The sequence below is a fragment of the Seriola lalandi genome, unplaced genomic scaffold, assembly GCF_002814215.2.
Source record: "Seriola lalandi dorsalis isolate HSWRI2012SDOR001 ecotype SW California unplaced genomic scaffold, Sedor1 jcf7180002054892, whole genome shotgun sequence".
NCBI classification, from domain to species: domain Eukaryota; kingdom Metazoa; phylum Chordata; class Actinopteri; order Carangiformes; family Carangidae; genus Seriola; species Seriola lalandi.
Window position 1 is genome coordinate 739,496 of NW_019525444.1, and position 17,885 is coordinate 757,380.

Here is a 17,885-nt window from a genome sequence, read left to right on the forward strand (position 1 = left end):
AGACTTTTGTCAGAAGAGCTTTTTCTGAAAAAAGTTTCTTGGCTTTTTAATTCTTTGGCTGAATAGTCATTTGTCATGCTAAAATGATATTTAACATAGTTAAATGTAACTCATTATAATTCTGTATAGCAATTTGGCTTAGCACCTATGACCTATGTACCTTCATTCAGAAGCTCTAAATATGAAACTCTACTCCCATCCATGCTGCTGTGATGACGCTCACAAGCACAACCCACCAATCTGACATAATAAAGTCGACTCGACTCCATCTCACCACACACGTGCGACACATAATATCCCGCAGTCAGTAACAGGGCAGTACATGAGGGAGTGATGGTTGTATATACAGAGGTGGCCCACCCCCTGAGTCTGGATCCATAATTTAGTACACCAGAGCAGATTCTCTGCTGTGGTCTGTCAGGCAGGGCAGGTAGGGCAGAATATTAGCCCTGGTTTCTACACACAGGTCAGAGAGCAGCCTGGTTACTTTCCACACCACACTCTCTCACACTCTTTCTCTCAGCAGCCTGTTCCCTCTGCTAGCTGACAGAGCAGGGGTCAAAGATGAGTTCAGGGGGGGCTGAAAATAACTCTTCTCTGGTCTTACTGGCTAAATTGCACTCACTGCAGAGCACTTCTGCAGTTTCTCTCAGCAGCTGTCTGTATTTTTAACATTGCTACACGTTTACAAATCACTGTCCATGCAAAATAAACGTTCTATCAGAAGGTTAATTATGACATTTAAAAATATCACTCTTATATTAATGAGACCAATGGATAAATTGGAAAATACTTCTATTGACTGTTGACTACTATTACTGAAATACTGAAAGTGATGAAGCGACAGTCCGTGCATCATGTGCAATAACTGGAGCGCTTTGTAATGGTCGGCCTGAGGGGGGCACCACAGTGTTTGTTAGTTTTACTAATTGTATTTGACTGAAACAAGGAGTTTCACATGTTTTTTCTTCATTTGTTTACACATAATGTGTCATGCACGATGCACCACTGATCTGGTTTTAACAAGAGATGTGGAAGTGCTGCAGCTGACCATCACTAACACAATTAGAGCACAAAACAAGTGAAATATTGTTTTACCAGTTGTCAGAAAAGTCATTGTTGTTTGTGTTTAACGAAACATTTAATTTTAACTACTTTAAATATTCGTGTATTTAGTAGTTATAATAGCATAATGCCTGTGTATCTTGTGCAGCTGTCTCCAGATAAACGGGTAAATGTTTTATATCTGATAAAGATGGAATGATATTACTGTATTGCTTCATGGCTCTGAAGGAGTGGAGCATGTCCCGCTTTTTCTATTTGTAGGCATTATACACTTTTATGGTGCTGAATTGTTGTCGGGTTGCAATTTCTCAGGACTGTTTCAATTTTACCTCTGGTATCGAGGCAGGTGAATTGCAGGCAGACGGATAGCGAAATAGGGCCACTCCGAAAAGAACATTGGCTGTTTTAAAGGGCTTATTTAAAGTATTAGGAGGTCTCACTCTGGGAGAGATTGAACGGGTTTGAAATGGCAAGGCCTTGCAGTTTCATGGATTCATTATAACAGGCAGCACAACGGGGTGTACTGAAATAGGAGAGGTAGATGTTTGTGTGTGTGTGTATGTGTGTGTGCGCATTCATGTTACAGAGATGTCCTGGGGGCTTTACTCTAAAATGGAAAACCTGCCTGGCTCACTTCCCCTCCTTCTGTTGTTATTGCTACAGCTCATCACAATATGTTATGTGCAATATGAGTTGTGACTTGAAACAGGAATTTAATACTTTAAGACTCTCATTTTTATAGCTCTAATTTAATCAGCTCCCTTCCTCCGCCAGGGAGCTTTAAGTCGATAGAGCAAACAGCTCTCCTTGTGCTGCCATCCTGCCATGAATAACTTATCCGTGAAGTTCTCTTAAGCAAGGCACTGCACCACACTGCTGGAGTGGAGTGACCAACGGTGCCACACAATATTTATAATGGACATTTCCCAGATGTAAGTTTGTGTAACCACTGCCCTCCCTTAGGCCATTGCTGTGAATAACAAGGTGTTCTTAGTACATGTTACTGGGTAAATAATGGTAAGGTAAATACCCAGATCTCACTCTAATTAATCTTAACCATTTGCGGTTTCAAACAGCCGTTGCACCGACTGCAATGAAAGTCATTTGACCAATGAGCGTTCGAGCGCTATCCTTTATGATCTGTTTATTTCAGTTTTATTTTCTTACTTCTATTTTGACACTACTTTGAGTAGTACTTTTGTGTTTGCTGTTCGCAACCCTTTATACTATTTTATTTGGCAAGGTCACTCAGAAACATCCGTATTTATAGCATAAGTATGGGCGCATATAGCTTCAGGGGAGGTTAAAGGTCAAACACACCTGGGAGCTGCACTACTGTTAGTCTTGTGCTGTTTGCAGCTGGGAGCAGCTCCAGTGGAGCGTTTGGGGTGTTAGTGTCTTGCTGAAGGGCATTTCGAGGATAGGTGAGTTAGGGAAGGAAAAGTGCAAGACACTGACCCGCTGAAAAGACCTTCTCAGGCAGCCTGAGGATTTCATCTGGCCACTATCAATTCACATTTTTAATTCACATTCTTCTTTCAGTCATCGATACCAAATCATTAAGTTCACCAGGCCCTTGTCATTTAAAAGCTATTTGAAGCACAGGTGATCTTTTTGCTTCTCTGTTCCCTGTTATAAAGGCAGGTGAGAAGAGTGGGAGACGCTTGGAGAGTTGGGGAAATAAGGAGATTAATGAATCCAGATTCTTGTTGTTACCGTGACTTTTTTTTCTTTCCTCCCCTACCAGACTTTGACTTCAGCGTGCCGGGCTCCATGAAGCTTCACAATCTGATCTCCAAGCTGAAAAAATGGATCAAAATCCTCGAGGCCAAGACCAAACAGCTGCCCAAGTTCTTCCTCATTGAGGAGAAGTGCCGCTTCCTCAGCAACTTCTCCGCACAGACAGCTGAGGTGGAGATCCCCGGGGAATTCCTCATGCCTAAACCTACGCACTACTACATCAAGATTGCAAGGTAAAGGACTTTTCCACACACGGACACCTGGGGCTAGTAAACCAGAGAGTGAATTTACACCAGCCGTCAACCAAAAGCCAGCTCTGCTCCGCCAAGCACTCATTACATTTTTGATGCCCTTTTCTGTTCTACTTGATACTTAGTTCATACTTCAGTAAATAGTTTTAAATGGCAGATTAATGTAGAATTACCTACACATAGAAAGTATATGTAACATGCTTATTATCCTGTCTGGTTAAGACTGAAACCCCCAGTGATTTTAATCCAAATTTGAAATCTTTATTTAATAAATCTTGGTCATTTTGAGTCAGAAATATACAAAGTTTTCACTAGCGTGCTCTAAAGAAGCATGTATCATTCCTCCCGCACCACTTATTGCTTCACTTCTGTTTCTCTGCACCTCTTTCCAGGTTCATGCCTAGAGTGGAAATCGTTCAGAAACACAATACTGCAGCACGTCGTCTCTATATCCGCGGCCACAATGGCAAAATCTACCCCTACCTGGTGATGAACGACGCCTGCCTGACCGAGTCACGCCGAGAAGAGAGGGTCCTGCAGCTCCTGCGCCTCCTCAATCCCTGTCTGGAGAAGAGGAAGGAGACCACCAAAAGACACCTCTTCTTCACCGGTAGGATCAGGGATGAGAGAGATGGGGCCTGTGTGCAGGAGGTTTTAAAACATAGAGACAAGGGATGAAATTTCACTAGGATTATGTTAGGAGCACTTCTCTGCTTTTTTATGCGGTATCATCACCAGCTCTCTCGAGGAGAAAAAAAGGTGGAAAGCAGCTTTTTTATTTTTTTATTTTTTTGCACCTGTTTGTCCACTGAGAACAGTTGGCACTGACCATCTCCTTTCATTTTTCTTCTTTCTCTCTCTGTGTCTGTCTCACTCACACACCACGCACACAATTTCAATTCGCTTTCAAGCGCTATTTCCTCTCTTGTCATCCCCTTGTGGTTTGCCTCCACCCAGATGTTTGCCCACTCTCCATTTATGCACTTGATTGGTTTGTTTAAGGGGAAATATGGAAGGGGAATTCAGCAGTCCCTTCCAACCCATTTCCTCCCAACTGGAATGGCTGGTATTGATTTGATTTGGGGTGCCAGTGTATGTAAATGTTTAGACTGCTTTCACTGGGAGGCCCATGCACAGCCTTTTACCTTCTTTAACCCTGCCTGGCGTTCATCTTCAGTGTAGCTGTTTCCCAACTCTTGAGTATTTTAGCTGTAGGTTTACACTGTGGTAAAACAGAGACTATTTGCTAGTAACTGCAGCCAAATGTTTACAGCTTGTGTCACTGACTCGGTTGTTTTCCCCTCTTGTTACCTCCTTCTGTCTGCCACTCTCTCCTCTTCCTTTTCCCCTTCGGGTTTCCCTACATCCCATTTCCTCCCTGTCGTTTCCCCTCCCCATCTCTTCCCCACCTGTATCCTGTCTTCTTCCTCTCCCTCCACCTCTCCAGTGCCCCGAGTGGTGGCAGTGTCGCCTCAGATGCGGCTGGTAGAGGACAACCCTTCATCTCTGTCACTGGTGGAAATCTATAAACAGCGCTGTGCCAAGAAGGGCATCGAACATGACAACCCTATCTCCCGATATTATGATCGTCTAGCCACTGTGCAGGCCAGAGGCACACAGGCCAGCCACCAGGTATGGAGACAGTCATCTACATCTGCACACATGCGCTCATAACACGGACAGCACATACACAGCAGCGCAGGTTGGTACTTGGCATTAATATGCAGTCTAGGTGAATGAATTGTGATTTAACAGTAGCCTTGTGTCTCAGGCAGCTAGGAAGGTTTAATGAGCATTTTGTCACTGTCCTGTTAAAATCACATATCTCCAAAACATAAGCTTTTGAAGAGTTAAGACTAACTGCTGTTTTCAGCTGCTTTGTGACAATTCATTTTTCAGATTGTCCAATTAGTTTCTGATTGTTTGATGTTCTCAACCCATAACGGAGCATTTGATTCTTCGGTTAATTTGAATAAATTAAAATCACCAAATTTGGAGATACGTGGTTTTTAACTGAATAGGGATGATTTGCTCTCATAAGTGAATCAATCAGCGGTTGTCAGCCGAGCTACTACATGAACCAAATAATGTGTTCTTCGTTAAAAACCATCAACATGAATCTGTCACCTTATTGGCTGAATGCACTACAGGCTGTGTTGTCATTCGCTCACGCTTCAAGGTCACAAACTGACCTGTTCCTGCAGACTGGTTATCACCCAAGCTAAAAAAAAATGTTGCTTTATTTTAATTATATTTTTTTGGCTGCACTGTTTTCTGTTTTATGAAAGCTTTTTTTTTGGAAGATAATTTGTGTCCTCTCTATGATGAATGTCCATTTTTATGATGGTTCAAAACAGAGGTGAAATGGTGGGAATAACAGAGACCCTTTGCTCTCTGATTCTTAAGTACAAAAGCCTGACATATTCATCATTGATATTTTAGATAGCTAAATAATTATGTGCTCTCAGGTCGTCGACGTTTGGCCTTGGTCGTTTTGACGTTTTGACATAGGATCGTATTTATCTAATCGACTATTTCACAGAGTAAAACGGAAACTGAATATGATAACCAATAACGGCTCAACCACGGGCCATACCTAACCTCTACCCCCTCCTCCGGTCTGCTGCCAGGTCCTGCGAGACATCCTGAAGGAGGTGCAGGGCAACATGGTGCCTCGCAGCATGCTGAAGGAGTGGGCCCTCCACACCTTCCCCAACGCCACCGATTACTGGACCTTCCGGAAGATGTTCACCATCCAGCTGGCCCTCATAGGTCTGGCTGAGTTCATGCTCCACCTCAACAGGCTCAACCCTGAGATGCTGCAGATAGCACAGGTAAGAAAAACACACAAACATGCACAAACAGAGACGTGTTGTACCCACTGTCAAGGGCAAGTGGGATCCATGTGACAGAAGCTAATTGAATATATATATACACTCTCATAGATGCATTAAGAGATCACCATTACCCTCCTCATATCTGGCCGTATGAATTACCATTCTCCCCCATGACATTCACGCTGGGCCTATCAGTCAGCCAGTCCATGTCAATGCGAGGGATGTTTTGACAGAACATTATATTCAGTTCCCCTGCTCTACAGCTATCAAAGACGTTTCAATTTGAAGAGGCCCTATTTGTGTGTGTGTGTGTGTGTGTGTGTGTGTGTGTGTGTGTGTGTGTGTGTGTGTGTGTGTGTGTGTGTGGACGCCTTAGTCCACACACATCTGTCTGGTGCTCAGGGTCCACAGACAGCTTTCTTAAAGTCATTATTAAAGATGATTGTGTCAGTCGGCCACCCCTCCCTTCTGATCCTAATCGGCCTTTGCTGACAGGCGTTCCTCCGGGCAGCTAAGCGCTGGTATTAAGCCCCCTCTCTGCCTGTTCCACTCCGCAGATCCCATTAGACACAGGAGGATTACGGTGCGGAGAGTGTACGCACACACAAACACACACACACACAAACACACAGAGAGAGAGAGTGCAAGGGCAGGACATCACAGCAGTAGCGTCATGCCCCACCCTGCCTAAACAGACACCTTATATTCCTTTAAGTTGGTCCTCATGGAGCTGAGAGATGCTGTGAGGCATCGGTCCATAAGGCACCTGCTATTTGTTGTTCATTAATTCAGTGGCTTTATTTTTTTCAACACCTGTCTTCACAAGGAAAAGCCTCATCTCCTGAGAATCTGTTGAATTGCCCAGTGGAATTGTTTCTGCATCTCCTCTGATACTTGACATTTGTTCTTAAAATCCCCCAGTATCTGTCATTTTCTCACAGTCAAGTTCACTACATGTGCCACACTACCGTCGCGTCATCTTATTAACACCAGCCCCAAAATGAAGCCATCGCTGGCCACTAGTCTGGTGATTTAGCATTCTGAAGGCTGCCTCCACATCCAACTGTCTGCGGGCATATCGGAGTCTCCTGGGGGTTGCTGGTGTTTCAGCCCACTGCCTTGAGGCCCTCCGCTGGGGCCTGGAGGAGCAAATCACAGTAGGGTTAGAGAGAGAGAGAGAGAGACAGGAGGGGAGGGAGTTAAAGAGGAGGGAGGGGAAGAGGCGAGACAGAGGAGGAGAGGGAGCACGAGCTGGAATGAAATGCTCTGCTATAAAGCTGTCAGAGCCACTCACCTTTTCATATAAGGAAGCTTATCTTCCCTGGAATGGCCGCTTGTGTAGCGGTCCTCTCGCACATAAATGCAGGCTTAAAGATGAAAACTTGGCTGTATATATTTAAGTCAGCGGGGAGCGAGGGGGGGGGGGAGGGGGGGAGGGGGAGTGAATTGAGGATTATAGATGTTCTGCCGCTGATAGTTTGACGTGTTACTGTGTCTAGAGCACACAGATCAATAACGGCAGCCATTTCGTTTGTGTGAGCTTGTTTTGTAACTCCCATAGCCTTTCTGAAGAAGAGTCATTTTCTTGCAGGGCCTATGTGGCATAAGAAGACAGGAATATTTATAGATTTTTTTTTTTTTAAATATATTTTTATCTTTTTGAGAAGTGCTTTATTGACAAATGTCCCCCCTCTCACACATACAGTCCACCTCACACACTCATTTGTGAGCCTGCTGACAGCTACTTAAAATCTTACTCTGCTCTCTGTTATTAGGACACAGGAAAACTCAATGTCTCCTACTTCCGCTTTGACATCAACGACGCCACTGGCGACCTGGACGCTAATCGCCCCGTTCCATTCCGTCTGACGCCAAACATCTCTGAGTTCCTGACCACCATCGGCGTCTCCGGCCCACTCACCGCCTCCATGATCGCCGTGGCACGATGCTTCGCACAGCCAAACTTCAAGGTAACTTGTCTGCAAGAACAATTATCCTGTGTTTTCAACAAGCTACGACTCGGAATAAGAATAATATTTTATTTTACAGATGAATATAGAGATTGAATATAGTTTATGATCAGAAGCTCACTTGTTGTGATCTTGCACATTTGATGGGAGATAATAGAGTTTTAACCATTGTTTTGGGAGATATTTTGCACTTGAGCTGTTGTATAATTTTAGCTTTAATCAGGCATGTACACATAAAAGACAGTTTGGATTTCTGCAGTAAGTCCGCTTAAAACAACTTTTTGCAGGTTTTGTTTTGGACTTAAACTGAGTGAGCTTCCTCTCTGCTTTTTATCTAAGGCACAACCAAAACAAAAACAATGCAATGAAAGAAGGAACAGTCGGGGGGTTGTATAATGTATCTGCAGCAGGGCAGTAATGACAGGCGTGTGGTGCCTATGTATAGCTCTGGCACATACTTTAGGTCTTGCTGCAGGAGTGCTTGAGATGTAAATAAACACTCACTCAATGAGGGGAACTAGTTAAGAGCTAGTGCCAGAGTTTCTTGTGGTCAAAGAAAATGGACGTTTCCAGGGAACACAACAAACACACAACAATCATTCACTCAAATATAGTGAAGCCTTACTATATAAACAATCTAGTGCGGACTGAAACCATAAAAACGCTTAAGCTAAGAGTAGGGAACAGCATGTACCTAGTTAGGTGATGATTGCTAGTGTTGAGGCCCGTCATGGTTTGGATGGTTATGTATTTCAGTTCTGTGCCACCGTAATGAGCTCCTAACAACACAGAGAGATTTACCCAAGAATGAATGACACATCCTTAATTGGAGTTAACAGCTTTGTTTTATGTGTATGTTTGAGAATGGAAAATGGCTTCATATAAACTGAAGCTTTATCACATTTAATTGCTCACATTCCCATGACAGACATTTTGAACACATGGCTCAGGAAAGTGCCCGTGAGACTGGCAGACCTAGTGTATAGAAACGACTTCCCTTGGCACATAATCAGATAGATGCAGCGGTTTTCAAATTAGCCAGGAATCTCATGAGCAGCTATAATGCGTTAGCTACCGCCAATATAGTTATACTCCGGAGCTTTGAAAAGGTTTTGCATAATTAACTAAATATATAAAAACTAAATATATGGAAGTCTGGTTATTGTTTTTTTGGTTTTGTTTTTTTAATCGACTAGAAAAAACAAACAAAAAAAACCAAAGTACACAAACATACTTTTTCTGGAGCTTTCAACCTCATCGTGTGGTCTTCCTCAGTTGTCACCTAAGTATGGAACTTTAGTCATGTGTAGTGGGAATCTGTTCAAATGAAAAAAAAGCTCCACGCAAAGCTGGAAAAAGGGACTTTGAGGTTTGGGGAGGTTTGTTTTTGTTTTGTTTTGTTTTGTTTTGTTTTGTTTTGTTTTGTTGTGGGAGGTTCAAATCACAGTTTCCAAGGTCAACAATGAACTTAAACGCTCAATATGGAAAATATTTTCTTTTCGTCTTGTTGTCGAAACAGTAAAATAAAGTTTAAAAAAAAGAAAAAGAAAGTTAAATTAGGTTTAGTAACATTTTTTTCAGACAGTTTTGTCAGCAAGATTTTGTGGCAACAGCAACATAATCACATTTTCACATTATTGTGACTAGTTTGACGAGATGAAACAAAGCAGTCAGCCTTTCATGCACATTTTGCCCTGAATCAAAGCTAAGAAGCTACACTGGTAAATTTGGACGCTGACTCAAAAGAAACTAACTACAGCGTTATCTGAGAAATGTCTCTAAATAAGAGCAGTGATTGTCTGAGGAACCAGCTACAGACGAAATGTTTTATTGTACACGTTCAGTTCTAAGAAAATTTACATCTCCGTTTCCTCTGTGTCTGATAGGTGGACGGCATCCTGAAGGCCGTCCTTCGTGACGAGATCATTGCATGGCACAAGAAGACCCAAGAGGACACGTCCATGCCCCTGTCCCCGGCCGGCCAGCCAGAGAACATGGACTCCCAGCAGTTAGTCTCGCTGGTCCAGAAGGCTGTCACGGCCATTATGACCCGCCTCCATAACTTGGCTCAGTTCGAGGGAGGGGAGAGTAAGGTCAACACCCTGGTGGCTGCAGCAAACAGCCTGGACAATCTGTGCCGCATGGACCCTGCCTGGCACCCCTGGCTCTGAGAAACCCAGAGGAGAGACGGGTGGGATGCGATGCAGGGCGAGAAAAGCTCTTTTTGTTCACGTTTCGAACGCACCTGACAAACGCAGACAACAGCTGTTAAATGTACGTCGCTCTTCACTGTGACAGAAGCCTGATGGACACGTTGGACTCTTCTTCTCTCGATCAAGGTACACTGAAACAGTTTGCGAAGTGGAATCAAGTTGAAACAAAGACCCTGACTGTCATATTGGCAGTTTGAACAGGGCCGGCCAGTAAGTTGAATACTCAAACCTGGACTGAATCTTTTTATGAAAACACAATTCCTCCTTCAACTTATATTTATTTTTATAACTAAATGACAAGGAGTCTTATCTGTGATGCCAGTCACCCCGTCTTTAATATGATAAGAAGGCTGTACAAATATTGGTGTAGGTATCATAATGAGCCGCTCATCAAGCTAATGGGACTTTTCTTTTTAACTTAAGAGATGGGAAAAATCCTGTTGTGGGCTTCAGCTGCATCTGTGTCGTATTTCACCTGCACCCAGATCCTGCATTGAATACATTTTTCCCTAAAATCATTTTGTCCTCAAATTTTGTATTTTTATTTAAACGGAAAACTGTGTAGCTTCTTTTTCCATCCCTGCTAAATGAGGAATTTTGCTGTCCTGTGAATAAGAGATGATGCTCTTTCATTTTTTTTTACCCACTGCTTGAACTATATTAAGATGTCTGACTATTCAAAAAGCCATTTTACTTTTCATTTGTTTTGTCTCTCCATCAGTCCTGTTGTGACTAAGTAAAATTTCAGGGTGGAATTGACACTGTCATAAGCTATAACTGCTGTAATGCAAATATCATTCCCAAGCTGGCTGTGTATGCAAATTCCTCTCCTTTTTGTAAAGGTACAAAGCCTTTTCCAACAGAGCTATTATCTCTTGCCTTGTAAATAAGCATTTTGTTTTAATAAAATGCTCTTTTTTAATACAGAAGCTGTGTTTGCTTCATCTCTTGCAATCTTTAATTCTATCTTTATATATAAGAATATAAAGACACTAAAGAACAAGTTTCAATTGCGTTCCTGATTTACATAAAGAAAAACTCTCAATTAGTTTTCTTCCTGAGTTGTCTTTTTTTTTTTTACCAGTTGTAAAACAGTAACAATAACCAGTAATTCCCATCTGTGCTTCTCATCTACTGCATCACTGTCGCAGCCATAATCACCCTGAAGGACGCACTCCTGGATATTATTGCGGTAATAACTCATGCTGTGAAATGACTCCAGACGAACCGCTCTCTGACGTTAAAAAGTCTATTGCCGTCATCCTTGCGGTTCACAGTTAGTAGACATTTATAGAGAGGCATTTCAGCGCAGCAGTGTCGAATCAAAGTGCGGCTCTGTCTCGTGGAGGTACAATAACCTTGTGGTCATTCCCTCCCTCTAGTTAGAAAGTCCTGCGGAGGTGTGCTGAGGCGTTTGTCTCCTCCCCTGGTGCTTGATTAATGCGTGCCAGTAGATCTCCGAGTGGGCTGGCCTCGCTTGACTTATACACACTGTCAGCAGGCCCGCCTGCACTCATAAACAAAGGTTATATCTCTGTTTGCCTCAATGCAATCCACGCGCACAGTCTCTGCCTCACAACATGTTTACACACTGTCTCCAACATTTCTCTTCCTCCCTGAGCCGCTGAAGAAAAGAAACACTTATGTCCATGAGGTTGTTTTCAACATTCACCATGAATTTCCTTTTTCTTTTTTCATATTTGCCCTCCTGGTAACTGTAGCGCGTAGCTGTTTGTGTAGTGTGTGTGTGTGTGTGTGTGTGTGTGTGTGTGTGTAGCCTTTTCAATTGGCTGTGATTGGGATTGTTTGTATGAATGCTTGATAGATTGTTTTATTTATTTATTTTCATGTCAAGTTGCCTGGTTTCCTGAAAAGACAAAACCATGTCCATTTAAGATATCTGACTGATTTTAGGCTTTTTCATGTTTGGACATCATTACAGAGAATTCTTTATGGTCACGAGCACCAACCACGCCTTGATGGGGAGCAACTGGATCAGAAAAAGGCAACGTTTCAACCCTGCAGGCTCTTCATCAGGCATTATATAGTAAATATTAAAATATTAAAATATTTAAGACGGAGAATCTACAGCCAGGCTCTTGCCTCTGTGAGGCTGTAGGCAGCTCAATAAATAACTTCAGCATACGAACATGCTCACAATGCCAATGCTAACATGCTGCTGCTGCTGCAATTCATCCCACAACATTATTCACTCAAACTGGAAAATGGTGGCGCTAAAGGAAAAGTCAGGATCATCGAACTCCTAAGGAACCATGAATATCTGCAGAAACCTCCATGGCGAGTCCCCATACATTAGTTGCTGGTTATTCAGTGTATGAATAAAAAAGCTCAACCTGCTGGTGGTACTAGAGGGAAGGTCAGGATCGTACTCTTGGGACGCTTGTGCTGTAGAAAATTTCATAGCAATCCAAACAAATAGTTACAGAGACATTTTATTTTTTTTATCCAGTGTGCCAATACTTTCCTATACCTATGCATATTTACATAAAATGCAGATGTGAAGAGCTCTCACCCAGCGGAGCGAGGCAGCCCGACACCAAAGTGTATAATCTCACTGACTTGGCCAACCGGCTTGTTCCTGGACGCATCATTTCCCCAGGAGAGTCGCACCGGTTTCAACAGCAGCCGGTTTGACCCCATAACCTGCAACCAGTGTCTCTTCACTAACAAGAAATGATATTCATGTCAAGTAGGGACAAAACACCACGGAGGGATTTCGTTCCTCTGTAAATGGAGACGGAGACAGACACAAAGTCTGTTTAGTCCTTCTGAGCGATTGTGTTTGAAGTTGTGGGTGCCCTCTGTTGGGACAGGCATCCATTTCACGCCTCAGGTGTCTGTTCTGATTTGAGAGAGATTAGGTGAAATATGAAATCCGCAACAGCAGAACACACGCAAACACACACACACACAAACACACACACACACACACATCCCCTCCCCTATATATCTGTCATAACCTGCCTGCTGGGCTCTTTCCTTGGCATCCTGTGACTGCAGACAGACATCACAGGAGCAGAGGTGACAGTTGCTGCAACCGCACCTCCATCTTTTCTCCCCTTTTGTCTCTCTGCCTGATATGAGTGAAGTGGAGGCGAAGGCTTCACCACCCCCCGCCCCCACACTTCCCCCCTTCTTTTCTCTCCAGGAGTGCGAGAGGAGTGGAGGTGATTGATGTGCTCCGGTGGGAGTGAAGGTGTAGAGCCTGGATCATCATCAGCGCTGGCACAGAGCAGAGATCTCACAGGACACACCAAAGCAGGAATAGATCCTGGCAGGACCAGATGATGAAATCTTCCCCCTCCAATGATCCTCATCCCCGCTGAGGGTGGCTGAAGGAAAAGGGGGCGGGGAGGGAAGGGGTTCAGAAACTAAGCTGTCATAATATTTTTCTAGAGATGCATTTTGGATCCGTTTTAATGAATACTTGCAGTAGACACGCGAGTACACACACAGATCAGTGTTTGTAACATTGAGTCCACAGACACATGGATGAAGCTATTCCGAGTTTAAAGAGAACAAAGGGGGGAAAAAAAATACTTCACCAACTCCCCTAATCCGCTTCTTTTTTCCTCTTCACAATTCATCATTCAAGATCAGGATGCCACCAACTCTTTCTCTGTTTTTACAGCCAGCATCCAATTATACATCACATTGTGTCAGGCCTTGTAGCACACAGTGGGGGGAGAAGCTTCTTTGTATCTTTATGTAAACAAACAGTATTAATCAAATAATGGCTCTGTGTTGATCTCTAGTCTGGGAAGCGGCACATCTCATATCTAGCAGCTGAGGATTTGTTTTGTTACTCAGTGAAGCAGGCCCATTAGGACTTCTAATGGCGTTTCCACTCAGAGGAGTTGAGCTCATTAGTTCTGTGTCTAAAATCTGCCATTATGATTTTAATTGCCCAAGCTGTACACACAGTTGTATGGGAAGCAATCAAAGTCACTATTTTTCTTGGTGACAGTGATGCAGCAGCACATCAGCAGCTCACATGCTGATTTAAATGTGTATTGATATATTTTGTATGCCAGTCTTTATGCTAAGCTAACCACCTGCTGGCTGCAGCTCCATATTAAACAGACAGATTTGGGAGAGAGGTATCAGTCTTCTCCTCTAACTCTCTGCCAGAAAGTGAATAAATGAATTTTCCAAAATGTCAAACTGTTTTTTTGGGGGGGTTTTTTTACATTTTATGAGACATCTTCACCAGTATGTGAGTAAACATACTGCAGCAGCTAACATTGCATCATGAAAACTGCACAGCTTCTGAAAGTTATACTGCTGCATGTGTCGAGACGACATTTGGGATCTATGTACTTGTACTTGGGTTCATTTCTAAGTGCATGTTGACACTGCACTTGTAAAGAGGAGTTTGGGGACCCGTGAAACATGATCCTTTGACCCCCTGTTTGTAATAATTTCACTAAACTCAATTTTATTTAAAATATACAGCACATTTTGAGACAGGACCAACTGACACAGAATTAATGTGGTGCTCCTTCGGCATTATCCTACTTTGCCCAGAAGGTAATCCAGCACTGCATAAAGAGTTGCAAAGTCAGAGGACTTATTTTTGGCGTCCCTGGTACCTTAAGTAAAATTCCTTATTTTTTTCCCAATAGACAGTTACTCACATGAAAAAATGTTACTCACAAAATGTCAAAAGTTTTTCAAAACTATCTATCGTATTACTTACTTATTACTTAACTGAATGTGGCAGTCTTCTGCTTTGCCTCTCTTACAGTGTGACACATGGATAAGTAGGTTGCAGGTGGACACAGTAGGTAGGAACAGAACAACATTAAAACAGTTCTGACTAGGACAGAAATGCATGAAATATGAATGACCTGAATTCTGTTTTCGTACTCTCTCTTGTAGCAATACTAAAAATATGTGTTGTGACGCTTTTCCCCTGTTCTTCTGAATGCGCTTCGTGTTAACATCATCCGCTGGTTCTCCACTCTTCAGTTTCTCTAAACAAGAGTTCCTTTAATTTGCGCATCAAAGAGCTTCAGAAATAAGTTCCTGCGCAGCAGAGCTCAGTGTGAACCTTTCAGCTGGTGCTGCACACATTGATTCAGTGCCACAAAGCTGGAAATGTGCCGGCCAATGTCAATGTTACTGCGTGAGGAGAGCAAGGAGCAACCAGCGAGTCAATTGCCAATGATGGATTTAGGAATTGAATGAACATAGGGGTCTGTGAGAAGGGTATCTGATGGTGCTCCAGCCTACACCGACTCCTTAACGTCATGAGGTGTCGTGGTTACATTCACAACTATCGTTAAAACCTGCCAGCAGCAGAGTGGGAAAATATGTTCACATCAGCCTTCTGACACCAGTATCTCCCACTTAAGAATTACAGACATGTCCACAAATTCTTTGCAGAATGTAGCGCCACAGGGATGACCTATTTTTGGAGGCCAACCCCCGAAGTAAACATCACCCTGTTTCCAATGGGATTTTTACATTGGCTTTTCATTTACTGCAGAAAATAAGAACAAAAGTTTATGATTCTTTCACGTTTTGTTCAGCACGATAATTAAAGTAAAACCCAATATTAACGCAATACAATCAATTCAGCTATTTTTTATGAGCGCTATATGTTTTTTGTATCTTTTTCCACTTGGTAACGAGCCGCTACAAACACGTAACACAACAGAAAAGCTACTTCATGGTGTTTGACGTGACTACAAATTAGCATTTAGGCTAAAAAAAGCGTGGAACAAATGCTTGAAGACTCCAGGTTTAGAACCACTGGTGTTTTTCCTGTTCTTCCCATAATGCTGAAGCTAATTAGCTGGTCAGCTGGAGCACATTAAAAAGCATGCAAATTTGCATCCCTAAAACAACTGACTGAGGTGCTTGTGTTTTCCTTAGGTTGCGAGGTCATTTATCAAAGAGAAATAATTATCTACGGTAGGTATAATAAATAATGGTTCTGCTTGGCGTGGCTCCGGTGGCTCACCTGGTAGAGCGCGTACCACATGGGCTTAGTCCTTGTGCTGCGTCATCCCCTCTCTCCCCCCAACCTTGCTGTCTCTCTCTCACTGTCTCTATCGCAAAAATGGCCTTTAAAAAAAATAATGGTTCTGCTTCAGTGATTTATAGTTTTCCTTCATTCAGAAATTGGTTTATAAAATGAAATCCAGAGTTCATATCCGATTCATGACTTATTTCAAAGCTTATTTCAGAGCTTTCAAAGCATTGAGCAGTATATAAAATTTAAACTTAACTCAGTGGGTATTTCACTGATTCTCCAGCATCAACTTAAAAAAAATAGACAGGTATCTTTTCCCAAGTGATGAGATAAATTTCATAGCTTTTAGTGAAAAGTAATACAGAGAATATATAATATTCGCCCCGCAGGAATAAGTCAGCTAACCACTTTTATTTGAAGAAAATTTCACCTCCTAGTGTTGAAGTGCTAGAATAGATAGATATACTTTTTGGTGCAACGATTTCCCCCCATGTGCCTTATCTGCTTCTACTGAAGTTAGAGTTTCAAGTTTCAACAAATAGTGATACTGATACTGGTGGTGTTTGGTCAAGTCAAGAGAAAGTAAGCTGCACCACTTCGCTAACACCGCATTATGTTGTTTTCCCAGCTTCAATGGAAGAAACTACTGCATTCACCTGGTATCCCTGGTCTAAATCACTCCTTGTTAGACATGTTAAATGAAAAGCAGCAGAACTGGAGTCGCTGCTCCGGTCGATCGAGGACACTGTTGATGCGGAAATTGGCAGCTCTGTTTCTTGAGTAATGGATTTCTCCCTGTATAATTGTTGAATAAAAGAACACATTTTTTAATGATTATGAAGCTGTGATGCCAGAAATGACCTCGTTCCATTGATACATTTAATGTAATCCCTTACATTATGCCACACTAGCTGCATGGCTCTAAAGGTCCGACTGAAATATCTCACTGAGATTTTCCAAACTGAAAGCATAGCAAACATTACACCAGCCAAACACTGGCTTATTAACATGTTAATTTGGATGGAGATTTCCTACGGGTACCTCTGTTTCCTCCCACTGTCCAGTGATATGCAGGTTATGTTGATTGGTGAGTCTAAATTGCCCTTAGATGTGAATGTGAGCATGAATGGTTGTTTATCTCTGTATGTCAGACCTGTGAGAGACTGGCACCCTGTTCAGGGTGTACCCCGCCTCTCACCCAATGTCAGCTGCAATTGGCTCCCGCCCCCTTGCACCCCTTGAAGGATAAGCAGAATAGCAAAGGAATGAATGAATAGATTAAACACGCTATGTCGCCACTGCATGGTCGATGAAGAGGAGGAATAAATCCTGCCCAGAAGTGCTAAGTTACATTACCTTAATCAGGCAGACGTCTTTTCTTCAGTGTAACCAGTGAGGTTTGTACTGTAGTTCACCCTCTGTGGCCCCTACATCTCTGATAAGGACTTAAATTGCCAGCCATCATAGCTTTGTCATAGACATGGCCAGCAGCAACACACAGTCGTCTCCCACCAGCGCCCCCCTCCATCCTGAGCCAATTAATGATTCTCCTCTTAGGATGTCCTGATCAGACCAAGCGGAGAGCTGTTCAACCTGGTTGACAACTACTCCCCCTCCTCCTCCTCCTCCTCCTCCTCCTCCTCCTCCTCCCTCTCTGCCCTCCACCCCATGATCCCAGCATCCTCAGCACTCTCACTCTCCTCTGCGCCCAACCGCGTGATTTAATTTGTTTGGTAATATCAGGATTGGCATGTTCAGCCCAGCTTCACTCCAAAGTGAAATTGGAAAAGGGCATTGGAGCCTCACCA

At 42.9% G+C, this 17,885-nt stretch overlaps 1 protein-coding gene across 1 annotated transcript in view; it reads left to right on the forward strand.

Annotated features, from left to right (window-relative positions):
- The window catches only part of trrap (transformation/transcription domain-associated protein), an 81,457-nt gene extending 70,452 nt beyond the window's left edge, over positions 1 to 11,005 (forward strand). The window contains exons 66-71 of the mRNA XM_023429246.2: positions 2,813 to 3,038; positions 3,449 to 3,666; positions 4,504 to 4,688; positions 5,687 to 5,890; positions 7,669 to 7,863; positions 9,750 to 11,005. Coding sequence (XP_023285014.1) covers positions 2,813 to 3,038; positions 3,449 to 3,666; positions 4,504 to 4,688; positions 5,687 to 5,890; positions 7,669 to 7,863; positions 9,750 to 10,034 — 1,313 coding nt within the window. The 3' untranslated portion in view covers positions 10,035 to 11,005. The remainder of the gene's footprint in view (positions 1 to 2,812; positions 3,039 to 3,448; positions 3,667 to 4,503; positions 4,689 to 5,686; positions 5,891 to 7,668; positions 7,864 to 9,749) is intronic.
- The last annotated feature ends 6,880 nt before the right edge of the window (positions 11,006 to 17,885 follow it).